The 27,185-nt window shown below is 57.9% G+C and overlaps 1 protein-coding gene across 5 annotated transcripts in view; it reads right to left on the reverse strand.

Annotated features, from left to right (window-relative positions):
* Positions 1 to 27,185, reverse strand: part of GDPD5 (glycerophosphodiester phosphodiesterase domain containing 5) — an 82,621-nt gene that overhangs the window by 20,634 nt on the left and 34,802 nt on the right. For 3 of the 5 annotated variants that reach the window (XM_036082816.2, XM_036082814.2, XM_036082815.2), the window contains exons 3-6: positions 19,793 to 19,968; positions 5,965 to 6,068; positions 2,933 to 3,026; positions 2,241 to 2,300 (exon numbers count right to left, since the gene is read on the reverse strand). In XM_036082816.2, coding sequence (XP_035938709.2) covers positions 2,241 to 2,300; positions 2,933 to 3,026; positions 5,965 to 6,068; positions 19,793 to 19,909 — 375 coding nt within the window. In that variant the 5' untranslated portion in view covers positions 19,910 to 19,968. Of the gene's footprint in view, positions 1 to 2,240; positions 2,301 to 2,932; positions 3,027 to 4,777; positions 4,940 to 5,964; positions 6,069 to 17,237; positions 17,360 to 19,792; positions 19,969 to 27,185 lie in introns of those variants that run through there. The other 2 variants (XM_036082819.2, XM_036082818.2) reach the window with 2 other exon arrangements.

A 27,185-nucleotide genomic window follows, 5' to 3' on the forward strand; every position in this document is an offset into this window, starting at 1 on the left:
TTTACCGCACACTTCCCCGCCCAGCTCACGGCCACACTGCGCTAGCAAGGAAACGAGAGCGCGGGGATGTCGGGCAGCCCCATCAGCCGCAGGAACCAGGGATGAGCCGGTGGGGCAGGGGTGAGGGGTGGACGCCAATGGGAAGGCTCTCAACGCCCGAAGGGCAAGGAGCTCTGGTTTTGCCAAGGTGCAGAAGAGAGGGAGCAGGCTACTTTTGGGGAAAGAAGGAGGAAAACAGGAAATGTACATGCATATTTGCACATACTTAAAATATCTCTGGGAAGATAGCAGGGAGATTTGCATTCCATACTTCCTAGTACTTTTAAAATTTTGAACCGTGTCAGTGTATTAGATGGTCAAACATTGGTTAAAACAAAAAATAGGATTCTTTAGAATCTTAGAATCAAGTGACAGAATCTTCGAAGCAGAACAGTAGAATTTCCAGGCCTGCTTGAATCCTCCCAGCCCCCAGGAACTCCCTCCCTCCTGGTGCAGTGGGTCCAGCTATGGATCAGCTCTGCCTAGAAAGACCTTGTTCACCCCGAGATCTCACGGGAGGGGACTGAGGGGGGAGGAAGGCAGGACTGGCACCCCAGGAGCTGGCCCTGGTGCCCACGAAGGGATCTGATCCTTCCAGCCCCAGGGGACGACTCCCTGTACTGATCTGCTATCCGGGCTGGCTCCGGACCTCCGGAGGCCTCTCCACCAGGATCAAGCAGGTGTGACCCGGCCTGCTGAGAAGCAGGTGTGAGCCAGAGGAGGGGACCCCAGTGGGTGCTGGCCCCACCTGGCGTGCCGGCTGGGGCAGTTCTTTCAAGTGTCAGCTGCTCAGCCAGGAGAAGAAAGTGCCTCATGAGGGGACTTCAGAAGCTCAGAGGAGTCCTCGGGATAGAGTGACAGGCAGGAGGAAGGGGGAGGGCGGCCAGCTGGTCTTCACTCCTCTCAGACTTCAGTCACCAGGGTCTGACTTCCCAGCGCCTGACCTCGGAGGCTCCCTGGATGCCCACTGGCACCTGCCACTCCGCACAGCCCAGCTTCTTGCCCCCACACCCCCCCCCCCCCGTCCTTCTGGTTCCTGCTCTGTGTCCCCCTTCTAGCAGGAAGTGAGCCCTCCCCTTGTCACTCTGCATCCCTCTCACGGGCTCAAGGTTACTTCTGGACATTTCTGCCCCTTTCTAAACAGCATGCTCACTCTGAGCCAGGCTCTGGGAAAAAAGAAATGTCCAGCCTCCCTCCAAGGCCCACATGCTCCAAGGAAGGAGGGGCTCTCTCGATCGGCTTTCTACCACACCCCATGCCCACTGAGGCCCCGGGAAGGACAGGCATCGGCCACATACATTTAGCACCACGCGTGCAATCAACGGCCTGAGTGCTGAGGCTCGGAATGTATGTATGGGCCCAGTCCTGAGGGGGCACGGGGGACATGGAGATGGGCAAAGCCAGCCTGGCCTGCAGGGAGCTCCCAGACTGGGGAGGGCTGGGGCGGGGGAGCCCGGTGGAAGTGGGCAGCACAGACGCTCAGGACTGTGGCAGGGGAGCCTGCCAGGGCTGCACGATCTTGAGCAGGCTGTAGGTAGGGGAGGCAAACCAAGGAAGGAGTCCAAAGGAGAGAGAAAGGGAGGGCAAGGGCGAAGAGGAAAGGCAGAGAAGAGGCCGCCGTGCTGGGAGGGCCTGGGCTGTCTCATGCAGCAGAAGCTGAGGTGACCGTCCCACACAGGAGATGTTAGCGGGGCCCAAGTCCTGCAGGGCCTCAGTGCTAGTCGGGGAGGTGGGATCACCCCGGAGCAAGGGGAGCGGTGGGAAGGGCTCTGAGTTGGGAGTCCCATCACTGGGCCGAGTTTTACAGTGGGGGCTCACTGAAGAATGAGGAGGAGAGGGGCCGGGGCTGTGACCTGTGTGCTGGCCAGTCAGCAGCTCAGATCTAGGATCTTATTAAGTGGGAGACCCTGGGCAAGTTTCATAACCTCGCTGTACCTCAGTTTTCCCAACTGCAGGATGGGATGATAACAGTACCTACATCATAGGGCTACCGTGAGGGTTGAATGAGTTAACGGAGGCCAGCCTGTGAGAACAGGTGTGGAGTGAGTACTCTGGTAGCTACTGGAACAACTGTCATGGGGATCCAGAGGAACGATGGCCTCCTCCCAAGGAGCGAGGATGGCATGTCCAAGCTCGTCCTCTGCCGCTGCAGCCTACAGCCTCGACTCCCTTCCCCCAGCCCCCGCGGAGGTAGCCCTTACCTTGTGCAGCCAGTGCAGGTTCATCTGCTGGCCCACGGCGATGTGACATAGTGCCAGGACCTGAAGAGGGGGCCCACAGGGGGACAGTCAGGGCTCTGTGTGACCCGAAGGTTTCTGCTAGTTCCCAGACACCCTGCCACCCGCTGCTACTCTGGGCCTGGCTCGGAGCCGTCGACAAACCTCCCCACAGGCCATGGGAATGCCCAGCCCAGCCCAAGCCTGGCCACCTCCCAGATTATTCTAGGCCTCTGGCTCCTCCTCCTCTACAGTTTCTCCCTCAAGAGCTCACTGGGCCCTGCTGCACTTGGGCTGCCCAGTGAATATTTTGGGAGTTCGAGGCCCCAGGATTCTGAAGAAGACGTGAGCCTAGTCCCCCGAGAGCCCCCAGTCCAGCAGGGGGATTGACCCGAGTCTGAGGGAATAGAGAATTGGGAGCAGGAACCAAAGCAGAAGCTTCTGGAAGAGTCAGTCTGCAGTGGGCTCTAAGAGCAAGAGGGCTCGCACTGGGTCAGGAGGAAAACATTCCAGGATGGGGCAAAAGCAAGAGGACCTCCCACCTTAAGGGAGACCAAGCCCCAGCAGTGCGGGAGGCTGAGAGGCCCTGGGAAAAGCCAGCTTGCCCCTTTTGACCAGGGTGGCTCGCCCTCCCGCTGGGAGCAGGCCCGCCTGCCCTCTGGGGCAGCCCCACCTACCAGGAGGCCCGCGATGTAGGTGAAGGCGGCAGCGGTGGTCACGAGGATGGGTACAGACCAGTCACTCCAGTAGCCCATGCGGTTGTAGAGGTACCTGCCCGGAGGGGAAGAGGTCAGACCTGCATCAGGGAACCAGGAGGTTCTCCGGGGCCAGTGGCCTTCGGCTCTTACAGCCAGGCTCAGCGACCAGGCCCGGGAGCGCTCCGTAACGTCATCACGGTTTCCGTGCTCACCAGTCCGGCCAGTGGACACTGGGGCACGCCAAGAGGCATAAAGAAGAGAACAATTCACCATAATTCTACTGCCCAGAAGGAACCATCACCAAGACTTTGCAGACCTCTCTTCCAGTGGGTTTCCCCTGGTTTGACATATTTGTAAAACAGCAAAGCCAGGACCCTGCCACATCTAGCATGTGCTCAGCTTGGGTTTCGGAGGCAGGTGCAGAGGGTTCCAATCCGCACTCTGTCTCCTACTGGCCTGCAGGACCCTGCAGAGCTGACAGGCTTCCCTGAGTCTAAGATGCCGCTGACTGTGACATTCATCTCAATTTCAATGCTAAAATATGAAAATTTGGGGATCCTAGGATCGATCAGATGTCATCCCTGACTTCTCTGAGCCTTCGTTTCTTCATCTATAGGATGAAGGGCTCAGGGCTTCCTGAGCACCAAGTGAGGCAAGGCATGTGGTAAGTACTCAATCAATTCTCTTCTCATTATTCACGCAAGAATTTACTGATGTCAGTAAAACTCCCGAGGCAGCGTGACTTTCGAGCAGCCAGCCATGTGGTCTGCTGAGTTCATGTGCCAAATGTAGTCAACTTTCTACCAATGAAAGCAGTTTCCAATGATTCACTCTTATAAATGAACACACAAAAAATTTTTTTGCACATAGCTTTCTGTATTATTAATTATTTTCTTAGGATAGGATCCTACAAATAGAATTATAGGGCCAAAGGGAATGAACTTTTTATGGCTCCTGATTGCTGCTGCTTAGTTGCTCTCCAGAAAGACTGAACCACCCACAGGCCCCCTGGACAGCTTGGGACACTGAGGCTCAGGGAAGGCAGCAGTTTACTCAGGGTAATCAGAGAATGTGAGCTGGCACCAGGCAGTTTCCGACTTGCTGCCATCTTGGGTCTGGGCAGGGGGCTGGGAGGGGACACCAGGAGGACACTGTGGGGCACCTGCCTTCTCCTGCACCCTCCCGAGACCCTCATCCTCAGATTCCAGGGGAAAATCTGCTGCTTAGAAGATCACTGAGTTCACTCTTCTCACCGTACAGCTGAAGACACTGAGGCCTAAAGAAGGGCAGGACCTGCTCCTTGGGAAGGACTCCTGAAAGATGTTTTGGTGACACTTGTCTCTCACTTTCGGCAGGGAGCCCTGCTGGAGAGCAACAGCCCACACGGCCCCTCCCTGGCTCTCCACATCCCGCCCGGACCACCTGTTTCTCGCTCACAACCTCTCACTGCGGGAATGACCCCCAGACCCCATCGAGACCAGGAGGGCCAGGCCAGGCCAGGGTCTCCTGCATCCCAGCACCGACTCCAAGAAACTTCAGTGACAGGCTGAGGCAGCTGCGGGTCTTCAGGCCATCCCTAAGTCCCAGGCAGGCCCTCCCCCTGCCGCCTCCCCAACAGGGCAGGCACCCATCCTCTGCTTGAACTGCCCAGTGACAGGGCACTGAGTCGCTGGGCAGAGTGAGGTCGTTCTGTGGACAGCGTGACAGTCAGCCACGCTCGAGTCCCTGATCTGCCCGCATCTTGCTGTGTGACTTTGGACAGTCTACTTAGCCTCTCTGAGCTTCAGTCTCCTCAGACGGTCCTCAAACTGTTTTGGCACTAACCGGCTCTGTGGCCGTGGGTGAGTCCTGCCCTCTGGGGCCTTAGTTTCCCCATCCGTACATGATGGGGGTGGACCCGCTCCAGTTCAGAACCGTCCGAGGTGTGCAGCGGGGGGCCAGCAGGCATGTTTCTGTTCCCGCACGACAGTGCCGTGCTTTGGATACCTGGGGGGATGAATAATCGATGGATGGCAGTTAATAAAGGCCAGAGGCCACCTCTGGGACTCAGGCTCATCTTGCCGGGTGGCAGGGGGACAGCCACACATCCTTTCTTGTGCTCACTAATTACGGGGCCACAGCCTCGTGCCGCACAGAGGGGAGTCGCTGTCCAGACTCCATTAACGGCATCTTAGGATCATCCCAGAGTCTTAGAACCACAGCCCACTAGAAGGCCAGAGTCCTAGAAATCCCACATTCTAACCTCATGGCCGCCGCCTTCCAGCCCGGGAAGCGGCCCTGAGGGTGACGTGGAGCTCTGAGCCCTCCCACAGCCAACATCTCGTTCCATCCTCAGAAAAGCCTGATGAGCGGGGCGTTATCCCATTTTATGGAAGAGGAAACTGAGCTTAAGAGGGGCTCGACTGAGTGTGCTCATGGTCACATCACTTCTAGCTGGAAGGAAAAGGCAGCACGGGATGGGGAGTGAGGAGGCCTGGCTTCCGAGCCCCACCTCTGCTCCCACTGCCTGTGTGACCTGGGGCCTCAGTTTCCACACCTGTCAGTGGAGGAGTTCCCCACTAGGGCCCAGGGAACTTGCTCCCCTTCCCGTGCCTTTCACTGTCTGACAAAGGCAGGCAACGGAGGGGCTGAGGAAGAAGCAGGTACCCTCGGGTACCCAGGTACCAGCGTCAGGCGGCCCTGCCCTTGGACCTGAGGCTCGTGCCCACAAAGGACCCTGAGCTATCCCAGAACCGTAGCATCCGCCAGCCCTGCCCAAGGTCCTACTCAGGGATTTCGGATGCCTGGCATCACCTCCTCTGCTGAGGCCCTGGTCTTTTTCTAGGCCTTGGGGTTCTTGTCTACGATGAGGTGCAGAGGCCCCAGACCCCGGCTGAGCCCTGCCCAAGTGTGCCGTTCCTGTTTTCCATGATAGCACACCAGGAAGGAGTCAGCTTGGGAGATGGGTTCAAACCACAGCCCCCAGTGCCTGCCCAGGCCCCCGTGCCCCCGTGCTCCCCCTCCCCACTCACCAGTTGAATTCATCATAGTCGTTGCGGACTTCCCACCAGAAGTAGAGCCAGGTGAGCGTGAGGCCGAAGGTGAAGGTGAGGAGCAAGAACCAGAGGCGTTCCCACTGGAAGAGCAGAGCAAGGAAAGGGGTCAAGTGAGGTCAGGGGCTGGCCCCTTGGGCCACCTCCCACCTAGAATGTTCCTCCTGCCTCCCCCTTTATAGCTAAACCTGCCAGGCAGGGATTACTACCCTCTTCATCCTGGTGGGGACCTGAGGCTCAGAGCGGGAAGCGACCTGCCCAACACCACAGAGCCCAAAGCCACAAAATGGTAGGGAGCTAGGGGCGGCATCAGGCCTCCACCCCAGGGGTCTCCTCTGCCCCTCTGGCTGAGGCCTGTCCTGGGTGCACCAGTCTGCCCATGCCGGCGATGGCCCCCAGGAACAACGGCTTTGCACTGGCACGGTACTCGGCCGTCTGGGAGGTCACATCCCTCACCTCCTTCCCTTCCCACACACACCTGCAGTGCAGGTGCTCCTCACCTCTGCCCCATGCTACCCAGACGCACTGAGGCCCAGAGAGGTGAAGCCACTTGCCCTAGTCACACAGCAAGCCAGCAGAGGATTCAAGCCCAGCGCCCCAGCCTCTGGACTTGAAGCACAGGGTTCTGCTCCCCCCGTACCAGGCACCGGCCCCTCAGGCCTAGGCCACGTAGCCCCCCCTAGCTCCTGCAGGGATGGGGGTGGGGGCCCCGACACTGCTGCTTCCAGAGAAGTCTGCAGGCCCTTCCGGCTGGGCCCTCAGGTTTATCCCTGCTTTCGTCTGTCCTCTTATCTCAGAAGCACAACCAGCTGGAACATCCTGCTCTCCGGGAAACTGCTGAGATCATCAGCACAATCCAACAGCGGGTGAGGGGAAGTCAGTGCAGAAAAGAACCAAGGCCACCCCCACCTTGAGGGGCTGCAGGGCTCGGGTGGCCCAGGCATCTCTGGCCTGGCCACGGCCCAGAACCTGCGGGCTCCCCACAGCTCCCCTAGGCTTCTCTGACCCTGCAGCCCAGAGGCATGGCTCTAACCCCGGTGTAACCTCTTGATGGCTCCTCACCGCTTAGCCAAGCAAGGAGGCCCCTCTGGGGGTGTTCCCCTCACCTCTCGAGCTTCATCCCCTTCCCCCACCAGTTCCCTCACCCTGGCTTATTTGCCTAACATCACCATTCACCTTTCAGTCAGCTCAAATGTCACCTCCTCTGTGAAGCCTTCCTGGATTCCACCTCGGCCACCCACGCCGCTCCCACAGCATCAGTGCCCCCGTCTTTAAACTCACGCCCTCTGCACCGTCATCTGCTCACAGAGCCGTGTCTCCCACACTACCGGGGGTCCTCAAGCCCACTCTGCCTCTCACAGCACGCAGGAAAGGCCCTCAAACCCGGAGGAGCCATGACGCTCCACACGGAGCACCCACTCCGTGCCTCGCCCTGGGCAAGAGGGTCCGAGCTTGGGTGACAGGGAAAGCAGCCACCTCCGCTCACCGTCACGTACAGAGCCAGGCTGCCTTGCTTTGCCCCACTTTGTACATAAACAGAGCTGTGGAGGTGACAACTCCCTGGAACCATCTTTCCAGCAGGTGGTGGTGGGTGGCTTCTTCGACGGTCGACCACTTGTGTCTGTCCTGCCCAGACAGAGAATGGCACGGGCCCCAGCTCTCGGCCTGCGAGGCTCAGCCTCGCTCAGGAGTGGAGAAACCCCAGATGGGAGCAGGGCAAGCCACGGGCCCTCCTGGAGCACTGGAACCCTGACAGCCACCCACAAATGGCGGGGACGGTTTGGGGGGAGCAGAGAAGGGCCATGCTTCAGCAGCCATGGGGCTGAGGGCCGTGGGAAGCCCCGTCAGAGCCGGCACCCCCAGCCGGGCGGGCCTAGCCTCCCCCGGGCCTCGACTTCCCCCGAGTCCCTCGTCCCTCTTGCTGCCTCCAGTCCTTATTTGCTCACAAATACGAACTGATTCGGCCCCATTGCCTGCAGAGTGCAGCCGGCTGGTCCCGGGCCAGCTTCAACAACGGTCTTCCAAGACCGAGCCACCTCTGGTCATGTCATGCCCCAGCTCAAGAGTCTCACTGGCTTCAGCCCTCCCCTGTGCCCTCACCCAGGCATTGCAGGCCTCGCACCGAATCGCCCGCGGTCCCTCAAGTGGCCTCTTTCAAGCCCCGTGCCTCTGCACAAGCCATACCCTCCATTTAGAAGGCAATCCCTCCCCGGTTCACGGGGCGACGCTCCTCCTCCCTGAGGCCTTCCCTGTCCCAGCAGGGAGAACCTCCTCTCCACAGAGCTTCCAGAGCCCTGGCCCCCGTGTCTGTTTGGGCAGAGACCCCGCAGCTCTGAAACTGTCTCTGTATGTCGGTCTCCTCTGCGGTACCATAAGCGCCTTCAAGATCTGGGTGGTCTTCATATTCCCAGGGTGGGGTGGAAACTTAAGAAAGATTTGCTAATGAAATGGTAGGTGAGAAAAGACCCTTTCTCCTGCTCCAGCATGAGGACGCCCACCCAGGAGAGATTTTGCTGGAGGCTTACTGGACCCCCCGGAGGGGCCCGTGGGCTTCCGCGCAGCCCCAGCTGACAGCGGTGGGGGGCCATCTGTCCACAGACATCGCTCCACCGCAGGGGCAAGGCTGCTGCACCCGTGGCCTGTAGACGAGGTCCCCAGAGGGCCGGGGGTGAGGGTGAGACTCAGCCAATGATGGCTCCTGGCTCAGGCAAGCAGCCTGGGATTCAGGGACCGTGGCAGGTTAGAGAACCTGCTCCAGGGGCTGGGGAGGGGTCTTAGGCTGAGGTACAATGCAGGACCCAGGGGCAATTCTGATAGGTGGCCAGAAGACCGCAGGGGCCACTGCCCCCACTCGGCCAGATCCTGACAATGGGGTGGAAGGACAAGGCAAGACTGAAGCGCCACACTGGCCCGGCTGAGAAAACTAGAGCTGGCAGGTGCGCGGCGGAGACGGGGGCCCAGCCTAAGCACCAAGGAACTAGGAACCCCATCACCAGAACCAGGCATGAGCTGGGGCTGGGGGCCACCTAGAGATGAAAATCTTGGGAGAGGGGCACCTGGGTGGCTCAGTCAGTTAGGCGTCTGCCTTCGGCTCAGGTCATGATCCCGGGGTCCTGGGATCGAGCCCCACATCGGGCTCCCTGCTAAGCAGGGATCCTGCTTCTCCCTCTCCCTCTGCCTGCCGCTCTGCCTACTTGTGCTCTCTCTCTCTCTGTCAAATAAATAAATAAAATCTTGAAAGAAAGAAAGAAAGAAAGAGAAAGAAAGAAAGGAAAGAAAGAAGGAAAGGAAAGGAAAGAAGAAAGAAGGAAAAGAAAGAAAGGAAAGAAGAAAGAAAGAAAGGAAAGAAAGGAAGAAAGGAAGAAAGAAAGAGAAAGAAAGAGAGAGAGAGAAAGAAAGAAAGAAAAAGAAAGAAAGAAAAAAAGAAAGAAGAAAGAAAGAAAAAGAAAATCTTGGGGGCTGGAAGCCGGGGGCCCCAAGGCCACAGGGAGCCAGTAGATGGGGATGAAGAGCCCCGACCCCAGTGGGGAGGCAGCAGGTCACTGTAAGAACAATCAGAGGAAAAATCTGGATGGCAAAGACTGGAAGAAAGGGGAGGGGAAGGCCAGGAACTGGTGGAGGAAGTGGTGGGCAGCAGCTCCACCACAAAGAAGCTCCAAACAGCACCAGGGGTCCTCTGTCGGGGCCACGACAGGGGAGAGGCCTGGGCCTGCTCCCAGGAGGCGCGGGCTCTGAGGTCACGGCCAGCTGCAAGGGGTGGTGGACCCATCGGCCCTCCCTCACCTCTCCCAGTCTGCATGGGGCCTGGGGCTCTCGATTTGTGGGTTTTTATCCCCATCCAAGAGCAAATGAAGACCCCAAGCCTCAGAGAAGGGTCAGCACATGAGCTTAGCGAGCTGTGGACCCCATCACTAAGAAGTGGCACTCATGTCATGGTTACTCTCGGTGTGTATATTTATCACGGCCCTTTTCCAACAGATGCTGGACATGGTCCCGGAGGAGGGGAGCCTTTTGCTAATTTGCACAAAGGCTCAATATGGGTGAAGAGAGGGAAGTCAGAGGTTGAGCTACATACCAAAGGTCACCTAGTAGGGGAAGATGGAGGTGGGATTGAACCCAGGTGTCCTGACAGGAGGCAGTCCTCTGCAGGTCCCCTTGAGAGTCAGCCCTGCACAGCTCTCCCCCACAACCCCCCCCCAGCCAGCTGGGACCCAGTATAGTAGTCCCAGGCCCAGCTTGGCCCCCTGCGATTCCTTGCTCCTCTCTCCCTGGGCTCCACCCCGGGCCAAACCTCCTTCTCCTTCAGCAACCCCCCCCATCCCTCCAGCCCTTGAAGCTCCCCTTTTCCTGAGCACTTCTGCACAGACTCTTGGTACCCACCAACTTGGCCCTCGATCATATTCTGAAATTTGGAGATGGAAAGAGCCTGGGCTCGGGAGGCAGATGGACCAGTCTCTGCCTCTTGGGCAAGTTAACCCCTCTGAGCCTCAGTTTCCTCACCTGTAAAATGGGGGAAAAAATCCCGTACCTTGGAGGGTTGATAGTAAATGAGGTGATGTATGTCAAGTGGCACATAGGAGGGGCATAAAAGGGGACCGTTCCCTAGGCTGTGGACTCCTTCAGGGCAGGGATGGCTGAACTAGGTCTGTGTGCCCTGGGCCCACATCCCGCAGAGCACAAGGTGGTACTCAGATCTGGTGTGAAGAACAGAAGAAGGTGCCAACATGACTGACCCAGAGAGGCTTCTGGCTACCAGCAGACAAGGCCATCATCCAACCCAGACATAGCCTCAGGCTGAGCCCGTGGCCCCAAGGAACCGAGGGAAGGAGCTCCTGTCATACACAGCCTCCTTCCTTTCAGAGCCTTCTAGCCACCGGAGCGGAACAACGGTCAGGTAGACCCTGAGCTGACTGGGCAGCAGCGGGCGCAAGGGGAGGCGGAGAGCAGCTGGGGAAGGGGCCAGGCCCTGGCTGTGGGCTGGCTAGGCTGCTCCGTCCCTGCGCTGGCAGCAGGGCGTGAGAGAGAACCCCAGAGGCCCCAGCCCCAGAGGCTAGGGCATCCAGCCCCGCAGCCCCTGCCTCATCTCCTCCCATGCCTGCCCCCACCCTCCAGGAAGACCGGCCCCTTCATCCCGCACGCCAAGCAACAGTGTGCCAATTTCCCAGAGGCCCCTGCTCCTCCTCACTGTCTCCTGCTGATTGTCACGTCTTCTCCTCACCCCTCCTCGCCTCTGTCCCGCCCACCCCAGAGCCTTCTGCATTCGGAGAAAAACGTGCTGAAAGAGCTTATAAGCAGCGTGGGGTGGGGGGGCTCTCACAGTCCCAAGGCCTGGCCGCAGCCACACTCCCAGCCCTGCCCAGGAAGTGTGGGCCCAGGCCCTGCAAGCTTGCTGCTCGGCTCAGGCCCCGGCCGTCCCCATGCTGCCGCAGCCCCAGGCCAGGATGCACACAGACACCGCTCCCACTCCCAGGGCCCCGCAGGGTCCAGAAGCCAGCCTTCCAGTCTTGGCTGGGCCCCAGACTTCAGAGTCACAGGATGGCGGAGATGGCGCTGGGTGCTGGCCTCGTGTTCCCCACCTGTCACCCCGGGGCACAGACTACCTCTGCTCCTGCAGCAACAGGGACGGGCCCTCTCCCTCTGCACCGAACGTCCTTCCTTTCCAAGCAGCCGGATACAGGCACCCTGCCTTGGGAGCCCGGCGACACTGACTTCGGACCCCAGACTGGCCACCTACTAAATGGGTGGCCTTGGAGAAGACACGTGTTTATCCCACAGCCGCTTCCTGCTCTGTTCGCGGGGATGACATCACCTCCACCTCACGGGAGGGCTGCCAGGCCCGCACGTGATTACAGATGTAAGCTGGAAGTCGCCAAATCCACGGTCGTTCCTATAATTATCATTTCGCATCTGACAGCCCTTTAATTACGCGAAGACATCGATCAAGACGTCCCCCGCCCTCTGCTCTACGCCCAGTTTTTTCCGGCTGCTCCTGAGGACGGCCGGTAGCTCACCTGCCCCCAGCCCAGGGCGGAGTGCCAGGGCCGGCAGGGGGCAGAGGGCCGGCCCACTTCTGCGGGCTGCGGTCCTAGCAGCAGGCCCGGAGGAAGGAAGGAGACCCTGGTACAGCAGCTGCCCCGGGCCGCTCCCAGCCCCGCCCTGCTGGCGGCGGGAGGACAGAGCCCTGCGGGAGCTCTTCACAGAGCGGGGGCCCGGCGCTCCTGAGCCCTCCGCCGGCTCCGGCTCCTCTCATCCTCTCTTCTCTTGGCTCTGCAAAGCAGGCGCTACAGTTAGAGAGAAGCGGGGCTCAGAGAGGGCAAGTGACTTGCCCAAGGCCACACAGGGCAACCCTAATAGTGAAGCCAGAATCCACACCCAGGTCTGAGCGCCTCCAGCACCTCCAACTATCCCAGAGCAACAATAAGCAGGACAGGTAATTAGCCTTGTCTGACCAAGGAGGAAGTTGGCTCAGAGGGGCAAGGCTGGGCCCAAGGTCACCAGGTGAGTCATAGGCAGTGCCAGGCCAGGAACCCTGGCATTTCAGTTAGAAAAGAGTTCAGAGAGCGCCTCGCCTCATCCTCTACAGATCTAATTCCGAAATGGAGAAACTGAGGCCCAAAGAAGGGGGATAGCCTGGAAACAAGGATACAGGATTAAGACTTGGTAAATTAGTACAGAAAGGATGGAGAATTCAACAGATGGTGTTGGGACATCTAGACATCCATTTAGTAAAAAATTAGACCCCCTACCTCACACCCCATACCAAACCAAATCCCAGCAGCTCCCCTCCGTGTCCTTGCCACCAACCTCTTCCAGTCACCCTAGACACATGTGCTGAGCCCTGCACAGTGGGAGGTGAGTAAGGCCTGGAATCCCCTCTGAGCGACCCCCATGGACCCCCAAATGACTGAGCAGATAGCAGGCAATTCCAATCCTAGGAATCAGTGTGATGAATGGGGCAGGCATGGGCTGCTCAGGAGCACACAGCCAATTACAGGAGGAGGGACAGTCTGGAGGTCTTCCCGGAGGAGGAGATGCCTGCAGCAAAGCTGGAAGGAATGGGCCTGCTGGGATGACAGGTCAGCGAGCCTGGACTGCGGCAGAGGGAGGGGGCAGAAGTATGAAGGCACAGAGCTCGGCAGCTTCTGTTTGGGGGAACTAGCTTCTTTTCCTATAGGCGTATAAAAGCTTTTTCTATGTGAGGGTATTTACCTTCATCTATACTGTATATTTTCTCTTATTTGATCATTTTACTTTTATTTATTATGCTTTTTGTATAAAAATTTAAATTTTCGGGGTGCCTGGATGGCTCAGTCGGTTAAGTGTCTGACTTCAGCTCAGGTCATGATCTCAGGGTCCTGGGATCGAGCCCCGCATTGGGCTCCACGCTCAGCGGAGAGTCTGCTTGTCCCTCTGCCCCTCCTCCCCCACTCGTGCTCTCTCACACACTCTCTTTCTCAAATAAATAAAATTAAAAAAATTTTTTTTTAAATTTTTATGTAGTCAAATCTACCCCTCTTTCCCTTTATAGGTTTTGCCTTTGGTATTGTGTTTAAGAAAGGTAGGCCAAGGTTATACATCTGACTCCTATTTTATACTGGTAGTTTCTTGGCTTCGTTGTTTACATTCAAATCTGTAATGCGCCCAGCTCTCTGTCCGCCTCTGTCTACGGCTCCACGCGGACGTATGCGCGCACGGAGAGAGGCTGGAAAGCCATTTCTCTCAAGCGTTAAGATTAGAATTCCTTCTACTTTACCTCTTTCCAAGTTGTTTGAATTTTCTCAACAAATGTGTGCTTCCTAAATAGAAAAGAGGAGTTTAAAAATAGAAAAAAACATACATTTTAATCCATCTGGAATGTATTTGGGTGTGAGGTAAGAGGCAGAGATCTAATTTTACTTCCACCAAATGGATACCTCAGCTGTCCCTGCACGGTCCGTGAAGTCTGCCATCACTTCTGTGTTCATGGTGCGCGTGCACTGCTTCTAGGCTTTCTGGTCTGTCCCAGAGCAGCCCTTTCCCCCCGGGTGGGCGCTGCCTGGAGCGCCTTCCTCATGGCTGAGCTCCGCGCCCTACGCCGCCCCCGGGGTCCCCGCCCTGCTTTAAGGTCCTCAGCACCACGCAGCCCTGCAGAGACGGGAGAGAGCTTGAGGGGTGCCTACCCACAGAGTCCGCCCTCGTGCGGGCTAGGTCTCGGGCATGCCACATCCTCCTGTCATCAGCCTGTTTTACCCTCGCCACATGCCAAATGGGAGGACTGATGTGCCAGAAAAGCCTGGGAGATGTCAGCTGGGAAGGGGGCGGGGAGAGGGCAGAGGGGCGCCTTCCGATCTCCAGTTTTCCCATTCCTAAAATGGGGAGTGGGAAAAAAAATAACATTAAAAATAAAAAAATAAATTAAAAATAAATAAAAATAAAATAATAAAACAAATAAAGTGGGGATAAGACCTCACGTTATCCTCTAAGCCTGGCAGGGGAGAGGAGAGACAGGCAGGCCCCGGCAGGATTACTCTGGCCCTGACCCAGGAGATTTGGGGGAGGGGGTGGCCTGGGGAGGTTTGAGATGTATTATAGCATTAGGGCCAAGCGGGGAAAGGGATCAGAGTCCCCACCCCCAGCCAGCTCTTGACAGCCTAAGAGGCCGGATTGATTTTTCTGGGCTACAGAGAGCCAGGCAGTTAGGCCTCTGTCTCAGACCCTTGCTTCTGCTGGGGTGCACTGAGAGCGGCTCATTAGGCGGTAGGATGAAAGCAGGCCCAGCCTGGAGCAGCCCACCTCTCTGCATCCATCCTGTGGGTTACATTAGCCCACGGGGAGGTAGGAGTGGAAGAGCTGGGGGATCTTCGTGGGGGTTATCCCGGGCCCTCAGAGAGCCCTGCCAGGGCCACAGGCTGCTGGCTGGCTGCGCCCCCTATCATCTCCTGCCTCTCCCAGGCTCCCTAAGCAGACACTCAAGGAGGTCACGGAACGTTAGCCGCTTCCCCTGGAGTGTGGCATGGCCACTCCAGGCACCCTCGGCACAGCCAGGGAGGAGCTGGGTGGAGCGGCGGGGTTCCCGAAGGCAGAGACGGCATGGCTTTATTGCGGCGACAAATCCGCCGCTCCGTGCGCTGCGACGGACTGGGGCTCTGCCGGCCTCCCCTCTCTCTCACGGATGCAACATCATCATCTCCGATTTTCTTATCATCATGGCAACCCTCCCCGGGAGACAAAGAAAGTCACAGTCCGTGTGGGCAGCCCAGGCCAGAGGTGCTACGGGAGCCCAGGGGAGGGGGCCTGGTTCTTTTTTGGTTTAAGGGGGCTAATTCTTAGAGGAATAGGCATTTGCCATAAAAGCCTTGAGAGGTGAAGAGAGGAGGGGCATTCCAAGTAAGAGGGCAGCCTGAGCACAGGCCCAGTGCTATCAAAGGGTGAGGTGATCTTGGGAGGGGTGGGGTGTGTTGGGGTTAATGATGGACTTCCCCCACAGGGGTCTTCCTGCATGGCTGCAGGGGCTCTGGTCATAGTAGACAGGCCACTGGTGGTGGGGAGACTTCGTTGTCTGTGTCCCACCCCCACTGTGCACTTCCTGGACTCTAATGGGGACCACTCTCCCCTCCCACTCAGCCCCGGGCACAGCACGCTTTCCCATTTCTGTCTCTGGAATGGCCTCATCCGGCTAGGCGAGAAATCATGGGGTGCTGGGAGGCATCATATGGGACTCCCTCAATCTCTTCCACAGCCAGTCTGTTGATTACACCTTCCAAGTGAATCCCTCCCTTCGCCGGGAACCTGCATATGCCTCCCCCAGGTGAGGCCTCTGCCCTGCTGTCTGGCTCCCTGTTCCCCTGCCTCCACTCCAGCACCTCTACGCTCCCCACAACCTAAGGAGACTGGTCCTCGCACAGCCTGAGTCTGGCAGCGCCCCCTCCGCCCAGGACGGGGAGCAGGCTTCCCAGCACAGCCTCAGGCCGCCTAGCAACAACCTCCCCTCCTCACACCGGAGCCACGCTGAGGCCAGATTGCTTTCAGTTCCCAAACACAAGAAGCTCTGGCACCCACAGCATCCCGTGCCTTGAACACTTCCCCATCAGACTAGACAGGACTAACTCTCAGACATCAGCTCAGGCCAGCTCTCCTGTCTGGGGTTTTCCTGAGCCTCAGCAGTGAGCACCCTGGGTGGCCTGGGTGTGTTGGTTCTTGTTGAGGAAATAAGGAACTGGTGCATCCCAGACAAGATTGCTGGTGTGGAGCAGACGAGGGGGCACAGGCCTGGGTAGGCAAGCAGAGGGCAGCGCACGCCGGGCCTCCAACTCTGTGGCCTGAATAAATCACTTATTCTTCCTGGAGCCCTCTCTGTGAGATGGAGGGGTCAAACGAGCTTAAAACAGCCCTCGAAAGGCAAATGTACCATAGAAATCCAAGAGAGTTGACGGTCGCTGTCTGTCTCCTTCATTGTCTTGGGCCGGGAAGGTTCTCCAGGTAGCCAACCTGTATGCCTCTTGCTACATGAGAAGCTGGTTTTGACACTGTGCTACCTCGCCCCGACACGCAGTCTTCAGGGGGCCCTGGGGGACAGCGTGAGAACTGTCTTCTGTCCTACCCAGTCCTTAATTGGCAGTATTAGAGTAATGAGTCACAGACAACAACCAATTAATTATCTCCAGTTATAAAAAGCTTCACTTTCCCTTCCTAGCTGTCGAGTGAGCCAGCCTCCTGCTGCCAGGCTCCTCTACTCCCTAGGGGCTGGGGGCAGAAGAGGGCATTTCACCTCTCCGGTCTGGTCCTGTTTCCTGTTTCCTTATGTGTCCAGTATGTGTCCTGGGGCTGGGGGAGAGTAAGAGCAAAGGCTTGGAGGAGGTGGTACTGCGTCGGGCTGGGGGAACAGGAAGGATCGGGCTGGTAGGGCAGGAAGGAGGCTACCGGCTCCAATGCAGAGGAGGGGGCTCCTCCCCGCTCCCCAGGATCCACTCCAGCACTGCGGGGCCACTGTTGATCCCAGAACCTTGGAGGGCTCCTCCTCTGGCATTCAAGCCACGCCCACTCTTGCCCCCACAAGCTCCTGGTCCCACAAGCCACGCCCACTCTTGCCCCCACAAGCTCCTGGTCCCACAAGCCACACCCACTCTTGCCCCCACAAGCTCCTGGTCCCACAAGCCACGCCCACTCTTGTCCGGCACGCTCCTGGTCCCAAGCTCTTCCTCCATGCGGCAACTTCCCAAATCCTCCTCCCGCCCCTCCTTTCTTCCCCTTCTGGCAAGTTCTCAATCACATACTCAAAACATGCGTGTCCTCCCCTCCAGCCTTCATCTTCCTGTGGCTCCTCTTGTAAATCTATCCTGGACTCCAGGTGTGACGCGCAGCTTGAAGCCTCGAGACCTCCATCGGCATCACAGTGAAACCCGCCCCACAGCGGCGACCTAACAGGGCAAGCTCTCGGTAAGCTCTCCGCTCCGGCTCCCGGCCCACAACAGGTACTCAATAAATGTTAACTGCTCCTCTCGTGGTTTACTTCCCAGCCTGAGCAGGGTCATGATGAAAGGCTTCTGTGACTCACCACCCACAGTCTGTCGCCCCATTTCACAGATGAGGATCAGAGAGGTCCGGCTTCACAGAAGAACTTGACCCAGGGCTTGTCGGAGTTGGGAGGCGCTAGGAGAGGCTCCCTCAAGAGGAATTGAGGGGAGGCCGTGCCTGGGCAGGGGGAGGGGAGGGGTCCCCAAAGTCAGAAGGGAAGGTGGGGCTAAGAAGAAGCACAGGCCCAAAGTTGGAGCCCCTGCCCCTTTTGGGGGCCTTTCCTCTACTGCCTTGGCAATGCTCCTTCACACCCAACCCGTGCCCCCAGAGCTCACTCCGGGGCCTGTTTGTTCAGCAAAGCTTAGGAGAGCCTACTTGGCACCAGCCTCGACTCTGAAACGACGGATTGCTATTCCCTCCCTGTGTCAGGCCAGAGAGCCCAGCCCCCCTCATGGTCCCCAGCCGGCCATCTCTGGAGGGACTGGGGAGAAAAAAGAAGAAGGGGGAGAGAGAAAGAAAGGGTGAGCAGGCTGAGGCTAGAACCCAGGAAGTGGGTGGGGAAGCAGAATGAGGTGAGTGACAGGGAAGGGGGAGGATGCTCATCCTCAGCTGGGAGTCTCGGAGGGTCGCCTGAGGTGAGCTGAGCCCGTTCTGTGGAGGCCCTGACACCCAGGGCTGCAGCAAAACCCTCCCTCTCACAGCCAAGCTGGCCTGTGGCCTCCTGCGGCCCCTCCCCGCTTTGCTCCACACCGGGCACCCCAGACGTAGGCATTCGCAGAGACTGCACGGCTTGGGCTCCCAGTCAGCTCAAAACCGGCCTCAGCCCACCACTTCCTCCACCCGGGGCCCTGTGCTGGCCACAGCCACGGCCTATCACTTCCTGACTCTGAAGCCTGGGATGGGCCTGCCCTGGGCCTACGGAGGGCTGTCAGATGTCCTGGGAGCTAGGCCTGCCTCCAGCAGCTACTCCGACGGCCAAGGGGCTTGCTGCTGGGGAGCTCGGCCGTCCTCCTCCCGTCCTCCTCCCTCTGCGTCAGCTGTCTTCCCTCCCGGAGCTGTTGGACCCACACTTGCCCCGGGGCCGGATCACAGCTCTGCCCCCTCACTGGCATCCCCGGCTTCTGTTTCCCCTGTGAAACGGGGGTGACGACACCTAGCTTGGGGGCTCGGTGGGAGGAACGAGAGTGGCCGTGTCAGTGCTCAGCACTGTGCCCAGCACGGACACCCGGTGCCCGCTGCCTGCCGAGCTCCTGCCCTTCCCGACACGGGGAGGCCCTGCCGCCGGCCCCTGTCCCTGGGACTTGCCTGGTGGCCTGGGGCAGGCCCCTCCCTCTCCCTTGCCTCAGTTTCGCATGTCCCCTTCTCTGGGCTGGGAGTGGGGACGTGGTAATGTTAGACGATTGACACCTGCTTCTCACCACTCGGGGGTCATGACCCCAGGCTCCTGAGTCAGGCTAGTGCTCTGTTGGTCCCCAGCACAGGCAGAGAAGGAGGGCGGGAAGGTGGACGAGCTTCCCCATCCTCCCCCCATCCAGGGAGCCTGGTGATACCTGGCCTCTGACCTCAGCTGCCACCCACACCCTTGGCCACTCCATCCTGTTTCAAGGCTGGCTCAATTTGGAGGCTGGCTTCTTTGTTTAGACAAGCAGGAGAGAGGAGAACTGTTTTCCAGGCAGCAAAGCTTTTAGATAAACACTGTTTATCTCCCTCCCTTCCCTCCTGAAGGAGTTGGGTTCCTTCAGAGAAGAAACTAGACCCAGCCGCTAACAGCGCCCCAGGGACGGAAGCCCAGCTCGGCTCAGCTCAGGGTCTGGCCTGGGGTGCCGGACACTGAGCGAGCCTTTCTTCATCCTGCTGCCAGCTCTTGACAGGCCTGCGGCTCAGGTGACGGAGCCCTGGGGCCAGGCCACGGCCCTGCCAGCTCCCAGGCTCCGGGATGGCCTGGCCCACCTCCTCACCCTCCCCTCCAGCCACCCGCCTGCCCACCTGCCTAGCTGCCAGGAAGCTGAAGGCTTCTGCTCACCTTGGGGGCGGGGGGAATGAGCCCTTCCTCTTAGAGTGTCCCTCCTGGAGCTCCCCTTTCTGCCCAGGTCCCATGTGTCCGAGGAGAGTTCACCAGCTCCATCCAGGACAGGATGGCCTACTTCCCTGCCCGCCTGGTCAGGCAGATTCCCGAATGACCATGGGCCCGTGTTATAGAAGGAGAAACTGGAACCCAGCGGGGCACTGCCCCGTCCAGAGCCGCCCGGCAGAGTGAGGAGACCCTTCCCCCAGGCCGCCCTAGGTCCCCCGACCCCGTCCCAGCCCGGCTCACCGGCGTGGTGTCATCGTGGGACCGCTGGTAGCGCTTCCAGCGGCAGCCGTAGATGCCCGTGAGGCAGGAGAGGCAGAGCTGGGGCTCGTAGTACTGCAGCGGCTGGTGTCTCACCATGCTCTCGCCTGCCAACGGGCGCCCGGCCCTCAGGCGCCCATCGAGGCCCCCGGCCGCTCCTGCAGGGGGAAGCACAGGCCCGTGAGGCAGGGGAGGGCGCGGGGACTCAGCGCCAGACACAGCAAGAGTCCCTGTCGCCCCGCTGGGTGCCAGTCCCCGCCCAGGGCCCTGCCGTGAGGCCTACAAGCTGGAGGCCTGCACCCCCGCGGCTCCCCCGGGCCGGTCTCCCGCCCCTCACCCCGACCCCATCACCCCCAGCCACACCTGCTCTGGACCTGCCCCAGCTGCCTCGGCCCAGAATGCTTTGCCCTTCGAGCTCCACAGGGCGCCTTCCTTCCCCTCCTCAGGTCTTTGCTCAAATGTTCTTTTCTCCACCACACTTTCCCAGGCCACCTCCTATAAAACTGCAACCCCTTCCCATACGCCCTTAGCTGTTCTCAGCCTTATTTTCTCAATCACGTCCTCCAGTGTACTTCCTTTAAAATAGACCGGTCACGGTGTGACCACTGTATGCCTCGCCTGGCAGGTGTTATGTCCCGAAGCCGACTGACAACTGGATAAACTGAGGCTCAGGGAAAGAAAGGGACAGTGCCCCGCATGCAGTCCAAAACCTGGCTGTGGCCAACCTGAGAATCTGCTCTTGTGCCCCAAAGTGCTCACGGCTTTGGGCTCCGGGAGTCCTGCTGTGCTTGCGGGGACAGTGAGAGGTGTCTTGGAGGTTGAGTCGCTGCCACCAGGAGCAAGTGCCCCGGCCCTGCTCGGCACCCTGGAGATGCCTGCCAGGGGCTCAGCCGCTCGGGGCTCGCATCGGCCACACGGCCCCTGGCTCGGGCGCCTCACACACCCCAACGAGGAGCCTGGGGCTCACAGCAGCCCAGCAATTTGCCCAAGGAGTGAGGACTCAACCCCGGGTCTGCGGAACTCCAGAGACTCTAAGCCACATGTTATGTATGGGGTCCTGTCCTTGGTCTTGGAGACAACGTGAACGGGACAGGCACACTGATGCCCTCAGGGCCCCACAGGACCAGTGAGGGACAAAGCCAATCACTTACTGTGCACTAACTCTTATAGCGACCCTGTGAGGTATTATTTTTTTATCGAGATCAAATTTACAAGCCAAAACATTCACCCTTTTAGAGGGTACAATTCAGTATTTAGCATATTGTTTTCAGTAGTCACAAAGTCGTGCAACCATCACCGCCATCTGATTCCAAAGCATCTTCACCATCCCAGCAAAACACCCAAACCCATTAGCACTCACCACCCCATCCCCCTTCCCCCCCCACCCCTTCCCCAGACACCACTAATGTACTTTCTGAACCTATGGATTTGCCTATTCTGGACATCGCCTATCACTGCAATCATACAATATGTTAATTAATAGTTCTCGAGGCTCATCCTGTTCTAGCAGGAGTCAGTACTGCATTCCTCTTTAGGGCTGAATGACACTCAATTGTATGGACAGACCATTTTATCCATTCATCAGCTGAGGGACATCTAGGTTGTTACCACTTTTGAGCTGTTAGGAATAACACTGCTAATGAACAAGTTCTCGCGTGAGCGTGTTGTCACTTCTCTTGCATACATGCTTTGGAACAGAAGTGCTGGGTCATATGGCGATTCCATGTTCAACCCTTTGAAGAACGGCCAAGAGCCGTTTTGTAAAAACAGCAAAGCAGTGCACCATTTTACATTCCCCATGTATTATCGTTATCACCCCCATTCTCCAGATGGGAAATCTGAAGCACAGAAAGGTTTAGCCACCACCAAAGATCACACAGCAGAGCCTGTCAGTCTGGCTCCAGGGGCCTTGCTCTAACCCCGGGGTTGGCAAATTGTAACTCAGGCGCCAAATCCGACCAGCCACCTATTTTTGTATAGCCCACAAGCTAAGAATGGCTTTTCTGTATTTTTACAGTTCAGGGGCAAAAAATCAAAACAAGAGTATTTTGTGACACATGAAAATTATAGGAGAGTCAGGTTTCAGTGTCCATAAATAAAGCTTTATTGGCTGCAGGCATGATTGTTTGTTTATGTAGTCTATGGCTGCAAGAGAAACTGCAGAGGGGAGTGGTTGTAATAGAGACCGAAGGGCCCACAAAGCCTAGAACTTACTGCCCAGCCCTTGACGGGGGCAGTCGCTGACCCCTCGGCCACTGGGCTGGCCACAGTGGCTCAGGAGCTGGTATTCTGGAAAGAGTAAAGGTGGGCTGTGGGTACTTAGCATTGTGCATGGATAGTCAGGACGCGCTTCCAGGAGGCAGCCCCGAGCTGAGGCCTGTCTCTAAGTGCCCCAGGGGCTGCTCCAGAGCAGCAGGCTGGGCCTCAGGCCCACCCACTACTTCCACCTTGGCCTCACTCAGGGCCTCTACCTACCCTCATCCCCCCGCCCCCCCCCCCCACCAAATGCTCACCTCAGCACAGGGATTAGAGCCTCTGGTCGGTAAGAGGGGGTGAGATGCATTAGGGCCTTGCTCGGAATATCGACTGACTCGGAGCCTCCTAATTGCTGGGAATTGTCTGGTGTAGCTTCTGGGCCCCTGACTCCCTGGGGAGGCATGTGGACTACGGAGCAGCTGCTGGGGGCTCTCGGAGCCAAGCCGAGCCCAGGGCTTAGGGGATGTGTGTGCTGTTGCAGTCTGGTGGCTTAGGTCCCATGGGCTTGGGGAGAGGGGAGGGGCCGTTGGGAGGGGTGCTCCCAGCTTTACTTTATTCTACTCCAGAAGGATTGTGTGCTCACAAATGTACTCCCACATTCCCAGACTTCCAGATCTTACAGAGCCAGGGAGCCAAATCTTACCCCAAGATTAGGGCCTCTACTGGCCAGATCAATCACATCTGTCCCACCTTTGCCCTGTGGCTGGGGCCTCCAGGGTTCTTCCTTGATCCTTGGTTTCTCAATCTGTAAAATGGGTAACAGCCTGTGCCTTGACTCCCATGGGAGACCAGCTTACGGGGCGGAGGGTACAAGGAGGACGACATCACTGCACTGCGGTGTACAGTGGGCATTCCGTGACAGGAGCCCACACCCAGGCTCCCCTGTTCTCACATGCCTTTTCCAGGACTCGCCGAGCCCGGGACTGAGTCCCACGTGTCCCCTGCCCTCCCCCGCCGCAGCCCGCAAACTGAGCATTACAAGGCACCAGGAATGGAAATTCCACTTCACATCAGGGAAGCAGAACTGCCTGCACTAGGCCTCGGCCCAGGGCTCAGCTGATCGTGGCTCTGGGAATCGCCTCCCCTCCCTGCCACCCTGCCTGGTAAATTTTCACACTGTTCATAACTGCATGGGCATCCTGGGGAGGCAAACCTCTTCCGTCTCCTCTGCATGCTCTCCTGGGGCCTTTTCGTCCACGCCCAGGGCTTCAGTTACCAGGTGTGGCCAAGCCCACTCAATCACTGTCTCCCGACTGAGACAGCCAGCGGCTCCTGGCTGCCTCCAGGGGTATCCCCCAGGCCCTACAGACCCAGCACAGGCCACCCTGATCCCCTTACCACCCCAACCTGCTTCTAACATCCCTCACAGCCTCTTCTCACCAGCCCCTTGGCCACTGGCCTGGCCCAGGTCTCATCTCTCCCCTAGACAGGAAATCCTCTGGCCTCCCTATGGAGGTCACACCCCACCAATCTGAGTCCTCCCCTGTGGCCAGAGTGAGCTCTTTAACAGGCAAATGGCCAGGATCTGACTCTCCTAGCCTCACCTTCCAGAATTTGCTGTCCCTTCTGCTGACGAACATCTCCCCATGCTTTGAGTCTCAGCTCAGATGTGACCTCCTCCAGGGAGACTGCCCTGAGCTCCAGGTTTGGTTAGAGGGTTTCCCAGCTTCCCATAGCTCCGAGTGTCCCTCAGTCTTCCCCAGGCACCCCATGTGAGCACGGGTGATGGGCCTGCCTCCCCCATGGAATGGCCTGAGTTATTCCCATGTCCCCAGTGACCAGCCGTAAGAGGTGGGGGGCACTGGGGACTTGCCAGACTGGACTTCTGCGGGGGCCCGGAAGTTCTGCTAACAGAGATGTGCTGTTCAGTCACTGAGCAGTCAGACAAGCTCCCAGAGACCAGACTCTCCCCAGCCTCCCCCGACACCTCCTCTTTCTGCCAGGGCTAATGACATTACTTAGGATTGATCGATTTCTCCAAGCCACCTCCAGGACCGCTGACACTAGCCAAGCTCCCAAGAAATCCCTAGCCAGGCGCTCCTCCTGCTCTGGGATAAGAGAAAGCCCTCACCTCTGAGTCTGATGTTCAAGGGCGTCCCTCAGTCCAAAGTTCCACTTTCTGTCCAAATTCCTGGCCCCTGCCCTGAACTTCCACAGCCCCCTGTTTTATACACAGAAGGGCCTGCAAGGGGCTGGGGCTGGGATGGAGTGAGCACCTGCTACGGAGCAGAAGCAGGGTAATGGCACCTCTAGGCTCCTCTCGCACCCTGACACCCTGGACGTGGACCTGACCCACGCCCCTGCTCCGCTCTCGCGTGACCAGCCTCACTGCCCAAGCCTGTTCTCTTTCCTGAGAGGGGAAAGAACTTCAGGCCAAGTGACAGTGCCCAGGTCCCAGCCTGGTCTTCAGCTGACCCGCTCTGTAACCTCGGATGGCTTACTAGCTCTCTGAGCCTTACTTTACTTGCCTGAGAAATGGGGACTAGATGGTCATGACCTCGGGGTCATGAGATTGAGCCCTGCATTGATCACCATGCTTGGCACGGAGTCTGCTTGAGATTCTCTTCTCCATCTTGCTCTGCCCCTCCCCCCACATTCTCTTTCTCTAAATAAATCTTTTAAAAATTAAAAAAAAATTTTTTAAAAAGGACCCAAGGCTGCAATAAAAAGGAATAAAACACGGATATATGCTACAACAGGAATAAATCTTGGAAACATGGTGCAGAGTGAAAGAAACTAGTCACAGAAAGTGACATGGATTATACCTGTGTCATCTCCTGATGACAATCTTTCAAAGTCGACCTCCACAGCCTTCTTTTACGCATTGGAAACATGGGCCCCAGGTGAATGGATGAACAAACAGGTCCACCCAGACGATAGAATAGTTCTCAGTGACAAAGAGAAATACATGATCAAGCCACATAAATGCATGAAGAGACCTTAAGAGCATATTGTTCCATGACAGAGGCCAGTCTGAGAAGGCTACATACTGTATGATTCCAACTCCATGACGTGCTGGAAGAGACAAAGCCATGGGAGCAGTAAGGAGATCAGTGGTTGCCAGGGGGCGGGGGCGGGAGAAGCGTGGAAGATTTTTAGGGCAATGACACGATTCCATATGATGCTGTAATAATGGGCACATGTCATCAGACATTTGTCAAACCCCATAGAATGTCCCACACCACGAGTGAACCCTGGTGGAAACTATGACTTTGGTTAATAATCCTGTGTCAACATGGTCTCATCAGCTGGAACAAACATACCACCCCAACATAGGCTGTCAATAACGAGGGCAGCTGGGGGTGGGGAGGGAGAGTACGGAGCAGCTCTCTACTTCCTGATTGATTCTCCCGTAAACCTAAAAATGTTCCCCAAAGGCTATTACTTAAGTACCCATGTATTCAATTTAGATACCTATAGCGATCGATTGATGAATAGATAGATAGGCAGGAGGGAGAGACTAAGTGATTGACCCAAGGCCAAAGAGCTAACTGGGAAGAAGGGAAGATCTGAACCCGGGACTGCCGAGCCTTTCCGTGCTACCAGCCCCAGAGGGAAGGTCTGCCCATTCCGTGTCTGCACGGGCCACGACGCCTGTATTCCTGCAAACTGCACATCAAAGGGCCAAGCCCAATATTTCGGTTGGCACCAGGGGAGCAGGGGCAGGGAATGGGGCCGAGAACCCAGGGGAGGAAAAGGGAAACCCCTGATGAGTGCAGGGCTGGAGGAGGAGGAGACCTGAGCTTCTCGAGCAGTCTGCCAGGACCCCGGGGAGGGAGGCAGGGCACACGCGTGCACGAGGAACAGCCCCCTTTCTCCCTGGCCACAGCTGCCCTCCCTGGCTTCAACCCCAGCCCAGCCTTGGGTGACCAGCAAGCTGGGTGACCCCACAAGCCTCTGGCCTCGGCTTTCCTGTCTCTGTCATGGGATACATGACACCGGGTGATCTCCCAGGGCCTTTCTGGCACACACCCTAAAGCCTTTTAACCACCTGCTCTCTCTTCAGCCTCAGGAGAAAGGCAGAGACGGGGCAGGAGAGGAAGGAGGGAAAGACAAACCCCACGGTCCTTGCCCAGTCTGAGGAGAAGAGGCCCCTCCCTTCCGAGGACGAATGCTGGGAGCCCTCAGCCTGCTGCTGACTAGAACAGTCAAAATGAGGATGACAGCTGCAGGAAGGCCTGTAACATTGTTAGAGGCCTAGTCACCCTGAGCCCCAGGCCAGGCCTGCCCCCGCCCAGGTGCCTCCACCATCTTCGACGGGGACCAAGGGATAGGTAGTCACAGGCTCGGTAGCTCACAGCAATGACCCCAACATTCCCCTAGAGTAAAACCCAAGGCATAAAAGGCACAGGGCTATGAGGACGCCTCCCCATAGTGCTCAGGGAACATGGCCTTGAAGGTAGACCAGGCCTCCCTGTGGTTCTTCCTCACTGCCCTGCCCATGCCCTGTGCCCAGCACAGGTGTGCCTGTGAACGGCCTTCGCTCTGGGCCCCTCTGCTCATCTTCAAGGCCTGGAAAACTCCTACTGGGCTCAGCTCAACAACCACTCCTCCAGCAAACCTTCCCTGCCCAGGTCAGGGTCTCTTCTGGGTCCCATTAACTCCTGTGCCTCCTCGGGTCCCAGCACTGATCATTGCAGGGTGGCTTCTAGGAGAGGGCAGATCTAAGTGGAATTCGGAAATAAGGAAGGATATGTGGCAAAGTGGGGGAACACGGGGGCTCCAGCCAGCAAGTTAAGCCCCGTGTGGGCTCCATCTGGAGGTGGTGGGGGGCCTGTTGCCAACAGGAGACTCCTCGCCCTCTGGGAGCCCAGGGTTAGCAGGGCACCTCCAGCCAGCTCATCAAGCCACCAAACCCAAACCCAGGAGACAAATCCCTGGCCCCAGGGCTGGGGCTGGCAGGGGGCGGGACAGACAGGGCTGATAACAGGACCACCCAATCCCAGACCCTGCCCCACTGCCCAGAGGCCTGGGTTTCTGCAGTTAGCTTCTGAGGAGCACTCAAGCATTTACCACCATCCCATCTGTGGGCCTCATCAGATGGCTAGAATGGGGAGATCTGGCTGCCCCCATCTCACTGTGCGGCCCTGGGCAAGTCGTTCCACTTCTCTGGGCCTCA

Source organism: Halichoerus grypus, chromosome 11 (genome assembly GCF_964656455.1).
Source record: "Halichoerus grypus chromosome 11, mHalGry1.hap1.1, whole genome shotgun sequence".
NCBI lineage: Eukaryota > Metazoa > Chordata > Mammalia > Carnivora > Phocidae > Halichoerus > Halichoerus grypus.